This window comes from Lytechinus pictus, chromosome 1 (assembly GCF_037042905.1).
Source record: "Lytechinus pictus isolate F3 Inbred chromosome 1, Lp3.0, whole genome shotgun sequence".
Lineage (NCBI taxonomy): Eukaryota > Metazoa > Echinodermata > Echinoidea > Temnopleuroida > Toxopneustidae > Lytechinus > Lytechinus pictus.
Genome location: NC_087245.1, coordinates 21,618,439 through 21,632,044, shown reverse-complemented (window position 1 = coordinate 21,632,044; position 13,606 = coordinate 21,618,439). Strand labels below are relative to the sequence as shown.

General features: G+C 35.8%; 2 protein-coding genes across 2 annotated transcripts in view; both read right to left on the bottom strand.

Annotated features, from left to right (window-relative positions):
- Positions 1–5,737, bottom strand: part of LOC129268258 (transmembrane GTPase fzo-like) — a 32,698-nt gene extending 26,961 nt beyond the window's left edge. Inside the window, exon 1 of the mRNA XM_054905863.2 lies at positions 5,173–5,737. Coding sequence (XP_054761838.2) covers positions 5,173–5,317 — 145 coding nt within the window. The 5' untranslated portion in view covers positions 5,318–5,737. The remainder of the gene's footprint in view (positions 1–5,172) is intronic.
- A 2,061-nt stretch (positions 5,738–7,798) lies between these two features.
- Positions 7,799–13,349, bottom strand: LOC129268981 (probable G-protein coupled receptor 21). Its single transcript, XM_064098021.1, has one exon. The coding sequence runs from the start codon at positions 10,695–10,697 to the stop codon at positions 9,306–9,308; it is 1,392 nt and encodes a 463-aa protein (XP_063954091.1). The 5' UTR covers positions 10,698–13,349; the 3' UTR covers positions 7,799–9,305.
- Positions 13,350–13,606: the final 257 nt, after the last annotated feature.

Here is a 13,606-nt window from a genome sequence, read left to right as displayed (position 1 = left end):
TGTGTATATATTCCCCTCTATATATCCCCTCTATATACATATACATATATATATATATATATATATATATATATATATATATATATATATATATATAGAAATGTATATGTATATATATATCTATATCTATATATAGTGTCTGCCATAAAAGTTGGGCATCAACACTAAATTGTTACCCCCCCCCCCCCCCGAAAAAAAAAAGATGGATTTTAGTTACTACATCTAAATTTATTGTAAAGAATATTCAGTCACAGAATAAGGGTGATTCGCGAAATGTTGCTCCGCTGGGGAATAAATTCATTCATCCGTTTACTCTAAGCTGGTGTCGATCCCCTACTATTTGAAACGGGGAAAATTCTGAATTTAGTTACATGGTCTGTTTACTATATAAAAAAAAATATATTTGGTGCATGTTATCATGCTTATGTACTTTGATACTTTCCAGTCATGACAATTATGACGTCAGGTTATCCATTGTTTGCGAGGTAAAATGAGAGTCAGCGGCGTGTTGATCAAACAAAAATGTGAAGCAGGAAAGATCAGAGGAAGCGGGGAAATCAAAGATCATTTATCACATATTCAGTGTTTCATTTTTGTTAGTATTTTTTTTGGCTTGATTATCGATTTTTTAATAATTGTTTTACGTTGTTGAATGCGAATATCAGTGGCCCAGCGTTGATAGACAGTGGAGGGAGCCTGCGAAGCGAGCGAGCATAATTTCTAAGTTGCCACCATAAGAAATGTTATTCTGTAATCAAGGCATACCAAACGTCTTTTCTATTTTAACGATACATTTAATTTTACAACCTATCCACTGGTCCCGATGTTAAGAGGTTTGAAGCAAAGAAAGTACAGTCTTGTTAAGCGATATCAAGTAGATTATTAAGATGAGAAAAATTTATCTTTTAGAAAAGAAATAGACTAACGTCGGTGTTTTTTTTCCCAAATACTTTAAATGTTTTTTTTTCCACGAATAAACTATAGTATACATTATATAGGAAATAAGATGAAAACAAAAGCTAAATTATACATGATATAGGAAATGAGATGAAAACAAATTATGTTTTTATACGAACGATATTGCAAATAGGTATGCGCCTTTTATTTGTTGAAACGATTATAATGTAAGCGAAGTGGGTAAGAGCTTGATCAACCAGGCTACGGGTTGCAAAATGATATGAAATATATACAGGGTGTTATTTCTATAAAAAAAAGGTAACCGAAGTTCAAAGGTCAGCTATATCAAGAATACATAATTTATTTTTTAGATTGGTATTCTAAATAATTGAGTAACTCATCGACTTAATTTTGACACCTTCCTTGCGTCACAATTGTCACGGGGAGTTATGGTCCATCGAAGGCGAAAGGTACAAAAATCCACTTTTTCCAAGTTTTGGGTTTTAATGTACATGCAAGAAACCTACTTTTTTGTAAGGTTTTTGTTTCATCATATTTTTCCCTTCAAAATTTAAGTAAAATCCTATCCCCTCTGTTAACTTTTTTGTGAGTTTCTGGCATTTACATATCAACTGACTAGCTTCAATCTCTGTTGAACACGTCATTCACCCCTAACTTTTGCATCAACACATCCAATGTTTTCACAGAACCTCACAGTTGACGTTGCATGTCCTGTATTTGCTCTTCTAACCATTACGGGGTTGTGATGAAGAACATTTATCTTACGCTTATACGCAAAACATGTGCCTGCAAGTCACCGAGGATGTGATGAGCCATTATTGCAGCTATACACCAGTTATGTAACATTTACTGAAAAAAAATATAAGAAGGGTATAATATGCATTTTACTGAAATTTGCAGGGAAAATCTCTGATGAAACCAAAACCTTTCAACGAATTTGGTTTCGTGCTTGTACATTAAAACCCCCCAAAGTGGAATAAGTGGGTTTTGTACGTAGCTGTCACCTCCGAATGACCATAACTCCCCGTGACAATTGTGACGCAGTGAAGGTGTCAAATTAACGTTGATGAGTTACTCAATTATGTAGAAAAGGAATCACAGGAATAAATCATGTATTCTTGATATAGCTGACCTTTGTACTTCGGTTACCTTTTTTTTTAATAGAAATAACACCCTGTATAATAATTGTACAGTTTTTAATAGACGCATAACAGGTCTCTATGCGTGAGGAAAGTGGGAAATATGGTTAGAATTGTAGATTTAAAAATTAAACATCAAATATATATTATAAACATAAAAAAATCTTAAAGTATATAGATTGAACCTAACTTAGTAAAACATTTTGAAAGAGGTGGGTTTTTAATTGCACTTTGAATTGCTCAAGCTGGGTAATATTTCCTGAAGTCGGTGGAAGAGAATTTCATTTTGCTGGTGCAGCTTTCTGGAAAGCCCGATCCCCACATGATTTGGTTTTGGCAGTAATTTCAGAGAGAATATTTTGTGAACCGGAACGGAGATTACACTTTCAGCTCGCACTTCTCACTCGCATTATTCGATTGGTGAGATATTTCTCCTATTCTTGAGTCACTATAAATACAGTCTTTTACAGGTTCCCTTTCTGGTCAGTATATTAACAATTTCAGCTCATGCTTCGCGCTCCCGTTAATTCTTTAGACAGATGTATTTTTTTAATGATTACAAAAACTGCTCGGAATGTTTACTTCTCATGTCTTAATACGTGAAATGTCCAGAAGTTTTAGCTCGCAATTCGCGCTCGCAACATATCACAAGGATGCAATTTTAACAGTAATCCGCGCCATAATTGATCAAAAAGCGATTTTTATAACTTCAGATTTGAAAATTTTTCAAAATTATGAAACTGAAATATAAATCTTATCAATCAGAAATTACTTTAAAAAGCTTTGCTCTTAATTAACTTAATTATTGCAAAACACAAAACTTCTTCACACAGATGATAATCTCATGGTGGTTAAAATATCCTTTTGCACAAAATGCCAATTTTGACATATAAGTGCCCTTTTTGGCCCCCCCCCCCAAAAAAAAAAACAGGGGCAAAACCATGTATACATTTGAATGTTAACATGGTTAATATGAGAGGTTCATATTTGATCCTTGATCGAATGGGTAGCCAATGAAGGTCAGGTAGGGGTGATGTGTTCAAACTTTCCTTTTCGAGTTTTAAGTCTTGCAGCAGAATTGTGGATATGTTGTAATTTGCCAGGAAGTGATTCCTGTATTCCGAACAGCAGAATATCATTATAAGCATGTACCAACTTCTTTGTTCCTTTCCTATCAAGATGTTTTTTCATTTTTCCAATTTTGTGTAACCCAATCGCTGCAGCCCTGCAATCATGGTAAATTATACACGTAGATAGAACGTACACCATAAAAAATAAACACCCCTTTAGAAACATGAAACCATTATCATTTACATCAATTCAATTCTCAGATTCAAGAGTCACTTCTCTATTTTTTTCAGTATTCCACCCTATCTGGCGCTGCACAGCGGCTACCGGGCCCACGATCAATTGGGCAAAGCAAATATTCGGAGTATTTCATTTCATGTCTATTTCGAACAATAAGTTATGGATTTTCATTTTATATTTTGGGTGCTTCTACATGTATCAAGCATACTTCAAGGCCTTCGCATATATAATATACTTGTTTTCTCTATGTGCAATTTATTATGTTGCTATTTATTCTCGCCTGCATAGCAGAGCGAGACTATAGGAGCTTCTTTTCCGACGTCGGCGGCGGCGGCGCGCCGCGGCGTCGTCAGCATTGAAATCTTAACCAAGGTTAAGTTTTTGAAATGTCATCATAACTTAGAAAGTATGTGGGTCCAGTTCATGAAACTTGGACATAGAAATAATCAAGTATTATTGAACGTTCTGCCTGAGCTTCAGGTCACATGACTAAGGTCAAAGGTCATTTAGGGTCAATGAACTTAGACCACGTTGGGGGAATCAATATCGAAATCTTAACCAAGGTTAAGTTTTTGAAATGCCGTCATAACTTAGAAAATACATTTTATTAAACATGGGACTTCATTCCTAATTCATTCTAGACAATTAACCCTAGATCCCGTGCCTTGGAGACTGGCTGAATGATGGACCCAGCAACATTCCGAGTTGAAACATTATCTTCATTTCTGTAACGAGATGTTATATGCAAGATCTCAATTTTCTGACATTAAAGGAGTACTCCAGGCTGGAAATTATTGAGTTGAACAGATAAACTAAAATTAGACAAAATACTGACATTTCAAAGTTTTGCATTATTTCGGTGAAGCTGATCTACGCATGTCCTCATGAATTGGGATATAATTACTTTCAGCCCGAAGTACCCATCTAAATAGAAAATAAGCAAAACTATTGACGAGTTTGGAAGACTTCACTAGGAGAGCAATTAACTGTTGCTTAGTCCCTGGCGGCTGATCTTGCACCCTAACTCCTTTATCCGAACTGTGAGAGGGGATTTTCTGGTGTGGAAATTTCAAGTGGAACTAATCTGAGAAAATGTCTGTCTCTGCCACTAATTATATCTGTATCCCCCTCTTCCCCTTCATATTTTCGCTATAGCCATATGTAATTACACTTCCTGAATTATATTTTATATCATTAAGATCACGGACCCCATTTCCACCCTTTCATCGATAATTTTGACTGTGATTCAAAATTGATAAAATAACTGGTGTGATTTCATTTAATTTGATTTATACGCAGGTGAAAGCAAACAAAATAAACAAACTCAATGCAATTCAATGAAATGTGATATTGGAAAAGTAGTACAGTTTTAATCAATAAGGGCGGGGTGAGAGATTGGGGGACGGTAACAAAAATTGAATTAAAGACGCAAATAATTATGGCCTTTGCCGTCAGTTTCAGTTTTATCTTTTTCTCATTTCTAACAAAACAGTAGACAATATATATATATATATATATATATTTCATCTTAATTAAACATTAATTGAAACTTAATATGGATCATTAAATATTATTTTGTAGCTAAAAATAACATGCTGGAAATGGAAAGGTCCACTATGAAGCTGTGCTTGTAAATCGTGGACCCCTAAAATCAAATTATTCATTAATTTTCAATTACATAATTAAAATAATGAGTAAGTAAGCGTCAGTGAGAGGGGTTGCTGAAGGCTCAAAATACCCGTCCCTGGTTAACATTTGGTTACCATTTGGCATTAAAAAAACAACAGTTAATATCAAAGTTTCTTACCTTGAACCGATGACATTTCATGCAGCTCACTTTGAATTCTGCTGATGAGGTCACCCGTGTCGTCATAAAGTAATTGCTGTTCTTTCTTTGCCCTTGCAAACTTCTCAAGGTAGGCATCCGGAACACATCCCCCAGACGATTCCATCCGGACTTGTTTCCCTTAACGATTCGTGCAATCCTCGATCGACCGACGACCACACTTTACGTCTTGTCTTTACCCAAACACATAAAGCTAACACATTAACGCCGTAAGCTGATAAATGAATTCAGATGATCGTCCTCATTCGTTGCATGTACATACAATTTTGACATGAACAACAAAAATGTAGAAATTGGTTTCGTTTTCAAATCGGATTTGAGCATGACAATCGAGAGCAATAAAATGGACCATCGAGAGCGTTGAATTAATATAATAGTTTATATTTGCGAGAATTATGAGGGAAATACCAATCACGTGAACGAGGGTTTTCCCAATTTTCAATATTCTGTGTGTAACCCGTAACCTAAAGTTCACGAGCTGAGCTGAGGTTCATCCCTGTGATACACACAATAATAAAAAGTGCAATACGATACACAATACAATTTCAAAAACCTGCAGAAATATCGCGGATAACAAATTTTATGCGCTGCCAAATTTACTATTTAGTTCTTATTGTTGTGTATTCGTGCGTGTTTCAAAATCGCTATTCTCATCCCGTTTGTGCATGAATTTTCGTGTAGCTGCATCTCCATATTTGGGCTCACTCACGCATGAGAGTACGCTTAAGTTTAATTTGATAAAAGCAGAAAAATATCGGTGAAGGTTCGATGAAAATCCATGTAGGAATAACGGAGTTTTTGAAATTCTGATTTGTAACGTTACAGCAACTGGCTTAAATCCTGGGGGATTCGAAAAATTTATCCCTCACACTTTTCGGAGAGGAGGATGGCATGTAGAATCATCCCCCCGTACACACACGCCCACGTACACCCACACACACTTTTTTTCAAGATAAAACGATATTTCTTTTTAATCTTAAAATTGGTTAAACTACTGCGTAGTTATTATCTGTAACATCACGTTGAGTATGGTTATATGAGCCATAGTGTTATAATGAATTATATGATTCTAACGACTTTTAAATATGGTTATTACTCGCATATTAATTTTGATATTAAGGCACACTTTTTCCTGATAATTATGATGACATCTTCTTCCATTCTCATCTCACCTGTAACCAATGAATGAATGAGTTTTCATTGAATACATTTCTATTGTTCAATCTTAATTTTCTCGTTTGGTTTAAAAAGAAACACGGTGTTGGAAACCATTCGGTCTTTCAACAACTGGAAATTTGCTCGCTTGCTTCGCTCACTCACATAATCTGTGGTCAACCAAACTCTTCTTCATTAGTTTATGTCACAATTGAAACCATTAAATCAGCCGTCGAAAATTGATTCCTGGTAGACCTTCACAATCACCACTTCTATTGATAGTGGATATGTTCATGTACCCCCGCGTATAAATATACTCCTTGGTGTGGGGGTGTTCCCCAAATTAAGAATTTTCAGCTCAATGTATTGATATCATCCCTCACTGCTCGGACAAGCAGCTCCTCCACTCCATGTGTCGTATAATATACCTTAAATTCCCCCAAATGCCATTTTTCACAGATTTAAATGCGATTTTATTTGTACGGTGGATATATCATCACATACATCATTTCATACCCCCTTCAAGAAGACAAATATTTGTATTCATCGAAAACCGTTTTGAATAACATGAAATATGGGGAAGCTGTTGTCATGTGGGTTCACAAATCTAAAAAAAATCATTCTTTTATTATTTTTTATCAAACCTTCCCCAGTACATTTCTCTCTTTTTTTTGTGCGTTTATGAAAGCCCATTTATCGTTAGGGTGAACTTCCTCTTTAAAAACCCCAATTTGTTGGACAAGATTTTATAATAATAATCTGCATTCTCTGGGATTTCCAGAATGTCTACCTTAGTTTCCTTTTAATCTCCTCCCCTCCACCCCCCCTCTCTGTCTCTCTCTCTCTCCTTCTCCCCTGCCTCTCCCTCCCTCCCCTCGCCCCCCCCCCCCCTCTCTCTCTCCCTCTTTCTCTGTTTCTCCCTGTCTTTCTGAAAAAATGTTCCGCTCTCTTTCCCGGATGAAATAAAAAATGATCAATGTTCAAACTACAAAATACATTGTCTAGGTGCGAAATGTCGATAAATTTTGCTGGACAAAAAGCTCATTTTACGAAACAATTTCTTTTTCATTTATGACTCACTGAGCCATATAATCTTTCACTTTCATATTCTGTGATTATGTTACAATACTCGCAGGAAAAAAAATCGATTGTAGCTGTATATAGCATGTATTCAATTTAGATAATTATTTAATGGAGGAGCCATGGGGTGACAGGGTTCGACCTCCCCCGTCTTTTTCCGAGCGAAAAAACAGAGAATAATAATAAGAGGAAGAAACCTGAAGAAAGAAGAGCATCATCAAGAGAATTTTAGACCGTACACCCAGTATTTTTTGTTGTTGACATAACAGGTCTTTAAGTCGTCTAGCCCCCCCCCCCCCCCTCCCTCCCCCATCAACTTATCCTGGCGCCGTTGCTACCGCCCCCGTCGCTATGTTTGTGACACAATACCGTCTGCATATCAAAATGGAATAAAAGCGACCCCCCAAAATGAACATTCTAGAATAATATTTTAAAACACTCCCAATTTTTTGTTAGGATAATGAATCATATAAGAATCATTGCAATCCCATTATCAAGGTTAAGAATTTTTGAGAACTGGCTCCAAAAGCTCTTACGATATTAAGAAGACACATATATTATTAGAAAAAAAAACTCATTTGATCTAAATTATTTGATTAAAGTGATTCTTGTAATTTTTCTCGTCGTATTCAAATTGGTAAGTTTGAGGTAATAGTATAATAGACTTACATTAAAAAAATAGCCCGCGGGCAGTCAAATGTATTGCTGTACAAATGCGTGACCAATTCATTTCCAAACACCCCCTATACACGAGTTTTTTTGTGTGTGCAAAATAACCCCTTAAACAAGTTTTTCGCGGGCTTGCACATTTTGGCCCCTAAACAAGTTGTCGCCAGAATATGACCCCTAAACAAGTTTTGTCTAATTGCTAACAATAAGCTTGAATAGACAAAACTATATTGATGGGTATTGCATGCATTTAGGGTTAAAGTACCAATGTTAACATTGCAAATAACTATAATTGTCATCCAAAATTCATCAGGTAATAATTTAAAAAGCCCCGGGGAAAAACATACCCTAAACACAATTGGCTAGTCTTAAAAAAAAAGCTTTTGAAAAAACATACCCTAAATACGTTTGAGCCCGCGATTGACCATTGACCAGTCTTTCAAAACCACCCTTTTTTCGAAAATCAGTGTAAGAGTTAAATATTCATGATAAAGAAACGATTAAAGTATACCAACAGTTTTTTAGACCAGGGATAATCAATGAAGAGAAAGGTCTGAATTTACATGGTAAAACAAAATAATTTGAAACAAAATGAATGGTGAATGTTTCGAAATGTAACAATATAAAGCAATCACACAATCGACAAATTGATATAGGAATCTCTAATTCATTGCCTTGTGGAACAGTTAACGATATAATTTAAACACACAAGTGTTTTTAGATACCTTCAGACCTTTTTCTAATGTCGCTTTAATAACTATTTTCTACAATATTATATTTGAAAGAACACATGATCCAGCATGTAATAGCGATTCTTATATCTAATTTTTAATTAAAGTTGGTTATCACTTATCAATAAACTTATTGGTTCATTATGTGAGCCCATTATACGTATAGCGGTAATATTGTAAAAGCTATTCCTTAGCGTGTATGCATCATTATGCATATCGTTTGTTTTTCAGGTTTATGAGGGTTAATTTTTTACTCACTATTGAAGACCACGGCTTTATATTTTATACATATATTAAAACATTTACGTTGCTTAATTAGATTCACGAAAATTCACTTGCCGAGACTTAATTGTTACAGAAAAATATCTCTAACTTTTGTCTATTAGGTGTAAAGAACACAGACAAAAGTTTAATAATCGACCATGCTGTTGCATTTAAAAGATAATGTCAAATTTCTTGTTAAGTCTCTTCTACTTCGGTAGCGAAGAATTTCGGTTGACCTCCTTCTCTCCTCATTTCCATTTTCAGGGACATTGTCGGCATGGCGACTGACTTTTTCCTCATCGGTTCACTTCTCATCTTCTTCAGTGATCTTAAACTGAAGATGTGCTGATCTGTCGGGATCACACCTATAGCGTTCATTGTGGCATCACTGAAGCTACCCGACTTGATGCGAAGAGTGGTTGGCACTACTTCGCCTTTGGAGTTCCTAATACCTAAGTAAAACCTACGGTCCACTGAACCTTGAAAAGACGAGTTTGGATACTCCCTATTCCTCCGAATCACCTCGAAAACTTCGTAGAAGTGTCTGCAGCAACAGAAAAGGAATGTAGCTCGTAGCCTTTGAAAGATATCTTTGGCCTTGTTGCGGAACTTTCTGTTCATGGCAAAGTACACAAATACATTAAAACCGCTATTTGAAACTGTGAGCCAAAAGGCGAGGAATTCAACCAGGCTTGGTAGAGTTTTGTGGCATACTGTGGCAAGGACGAGACTTGCTATGATTGTGTAGGGTAACCATGTGATATAATATACTCCTGCTATTATCACAAGCATTTTAAAAGCTTTCATGTTCCTTCGGAAATGCATGGGGAATCGTTCACCATTCCCCGGGCTTGCAGAAGTCGACCTTCCGAAGAGTATTTGGCGCCTTTTGGAACTTTGAAGAACTCGTACATGGACACTTATCGAAGTGAAAGTAATCACCGCGAAACTTGGTACTAGGAGAATCGCCAAAGCGGCGATGTAGTATTCCATTGTGTCTTCATATGCTGCGGAACAGGCAAGTTTGTCCAGATCGAATTCGTATCCCAGTCCAACCTCCGTAAAGAGGACAAGAAAAAATGCCAAGCATAAGAGCCAGGTAATTATGATAGTAAAGAGAACTCGGTTTTTGGTGACGATGCGGTTGTACTGAAAAGGATGGATCACAGCAATGTACCGTTCAATACTAAGGCCAATAATCATTATGAGCGATACCCTGGTACACACCTCTGTTACATAGGAAGAAAATTGACACATGAAGTCACCATAGGGCCATCGATGCATGGTGGCTGGAGCTATGCCTATCGTAGCAACGATTCCCATCCCCAAATCGGCAATGGCGAGTGACAAAAGAAAATATCCCTGACAGTTCTTGAGTGATTTTGATCCACCGATTACCACGATGTTCATTACATTACCGAAGACTGCAAGTACAGCGATCAAGAGTACGAAGAGTGCTTCGATGATGGACACGACTAAGGGGTTCATTGGGTCATCTTCCGTTTCACCTTTACTACCAAACGTTGGAATTCCTCCGACGTCGTCGTCGTCTCCACACATGGTGCAAAATCGAAAGGTGGATGTCATTATTGCGAGAAAAATCAAGATTGTGACGATTCATCAGGTTATTACCGTTTCCCTGGTCTTTTGAGCCGCTAGAACTGTTATCGAGACCTCTGTGGAATCGGGCTTACGCCTACGTGTATACAATCACGCCTCGTGTTAATTGAGCTCTTTGTATGCAATCGATGATGATGCGGGGTTGGCACTGATAAGGAAATTTAGACATGAGCGAGATTCACGTTAATAACTTCAATAATTAGCGAATCCACCATCATTATCACGTAAATTCGTCCATCTCGTGAGCGACGGAAGCAGTATGTGTCCTCAGAGAGTCACGTTTTATTGCAGATAAAAGCCAGATATATGGAAAGAGATCTCATTTGTTAAAAACTCTAATGGTGAAGTTAGATTACTAGGATAGAGCTCATAAAGCAGCCGGTGGAGTAGTTGACTGTTAACAAAATAATGATGTCAAATCAGTCGATGGAAAAAAAACAGTACCTACCCGCATATTCCTTTCCTTTATCACGATAATGTCCTAAAAACCGTACCTCCTACTTTCAACCACGTATACTACTGCACTCAAGCGAGGGTGTGTTTCTTTTATACAATGAAGATACTATTAACAAAACAAAATTATGGGGAACAAAAGCCCACAGGTTATATTTTTCCATTAATCATGTTATCTTGTTATACGCATGTAATGCACATATAGGACTCAACCCTGATTTTACTCGTGTTTAAGTGCTTTAAACGTTATCTCCACATCCTTTATTGTGATACCTTTTCAATAACTCCTTGAAAATTATAACTTGAAAATACGGCAACTCAGTGTCACTAAACGCAACTATATTTTCAAATAATTTTCAACAATTTCAACCCATTGGCAACAGGAACCAGGCAGGTGATAAATTTACAAATCCAATGGGAATTAAAGCATTCAGGATTCAACAGGTTACGAAAACTCTACTCTTGCACTGTTAGAGTTTTCGTTCATCTATCGTTCATCATTCTATGCAATCGAACGAACTGATCACTTGTTAAATACCTGCAAAAATATCATTAATTCTCGCGGGCGAATCAACCCGAAATTGGGCCAAGTTTAGAATCCGGTATTCATGTTTCAAAATTTATTGATTCAATCTACATACACGTACGTATTATTGTTTTAAAATAGAGTTGTAATGCCACAGTCATAGTGATAAAATCAACTCAAGACCGACCGATGTTATGTCATTGGAAATAACATAATAGATTTGATCGATCTGAAGTCGGTTTCATTGGTATGACTGGGGAATAACACTCAATGGTGAGTTCACTTTTCAGTTGTTGACCTTAACAACTGGAAGAAAAATGATCTTGTTGGTCAACTTTTTTTGTATTGAAAGTGTTTATTGGAATGACAAACACAACATAAATACATTAATGATTGCTAGAATTGGCGTAACTACGGGGGGGGGGGGGCGGGGAACGTGCCCCCACCCCATCGGCTGGCAAACAAAAACAAATGCAAAAAGGGAGGAAAGGGAGATAAATATGTATTTATCTAGACAAGTAAAACAAGCAAAGTAAAACATGCCAAGGGATTTAAAAAATGTTTAAAACATGTACAGGTTTGAATCCCCAAAATATAATTATAATGAAGTAGCATCAAGATAAAAACACGAGTTTAACAATCGAAAAATAAAACAATGTGAATTACCATAGAAAGAACATAGACTAGATTTATAGATGTATGTAACAACTAAAAATAGTGAAAAAGTGATATGAGAACAAAATGATAGAACAGACATAAGATAATGGTGACCAAAAAATGAATTAATGATAAATCTTTCAGAGTATGGTATGAGACAAAATTGTACATAATATGACCAAATTCTTATCAATTAATTGTGAGGCATTATTGGGGATATGAAAGGTTGTCAAATCATTTATTTTTATGATATAAATTATGAGAGAAGGTGGGCCTTGAGTAAGTCTTTGAAAGTAGAGTTAGATTGGCTATTTATTACATTACGAGAAAGCATGTTCCAATCTTTGGTAGTTCTTACATAAAAAGAGTTCTGATCATCTGTTTTTGCGAAGGGCGTTATTACCTTCTTATCATGATCGTTCCTACAGGCTACAGGCGTGTTGAAAACCCTGTAAGGACTGGGCTACATGAGATATATTGATTGATTGATTGATTGATAACGAATTTATTTCATTCCAAAATTTCAACAAGGTTACAAAGTAAAGCAAAATATAATATAACATTATGAAATGAAATAGAAACCTTCTGAAAAGCAAAGCTTGTTATTGAAGGTTTCCTTCAATAAATAAGACAAATTAATGCAAAAATACAAAGTTCAATATATATATAAAATATACAAATCATATCTTTCTTGTAAAAGTTCAAAATATGTATAATACACAAGTCGTCATATCTTTCTTGTAGAAATTAAATGTAAATCCTTGTTAAATATTTTTTTTTACATATTCTCCCAAGTAAAAGATAAACAAGGCTGGATTATATTACAAGATATGAAGAAAAAGTGAAAAGGACACACAAAACAAAACGTTACAAAAACAGGACGTGACAGAACGGTACAAGAACAAGGCATGACAAAAAGTTATACAAAAACAAGACATACGAAATAGTATAAGAACAGACAAATTGAAATAAAAAACAACAAAACAAAGGACAAAAAACGAGTAAAAGAAAGCAAACAAAAGAACAAACAAAAAAACAAATCTGCACATGTAGATCGAATAAAAAGAGACAGAGACGAGAATAGAAGCGAAATAAAGGCGGGGGGGGGGAATCCGGAAGAACAGAAGATCCACAAGATATCCTAAGTAGGATGAATAATTTGAGTGTTATAGTTATTAGTTAGATTTTTTTAAGTGCTCTATTGAAGCTATGAATAGTTGGCTTATTTCGTAAAGTTTGC

Bases quoted from the DNA above. Each gene is read 5' to 3' on its own strand.
- LOC129268981 (XM_064098021.1), bottom strand. From the start codon at position 10,697: ATGACATCCACCTTTCGATTTTGCACCATGTGTGGAGACGACGACGAC.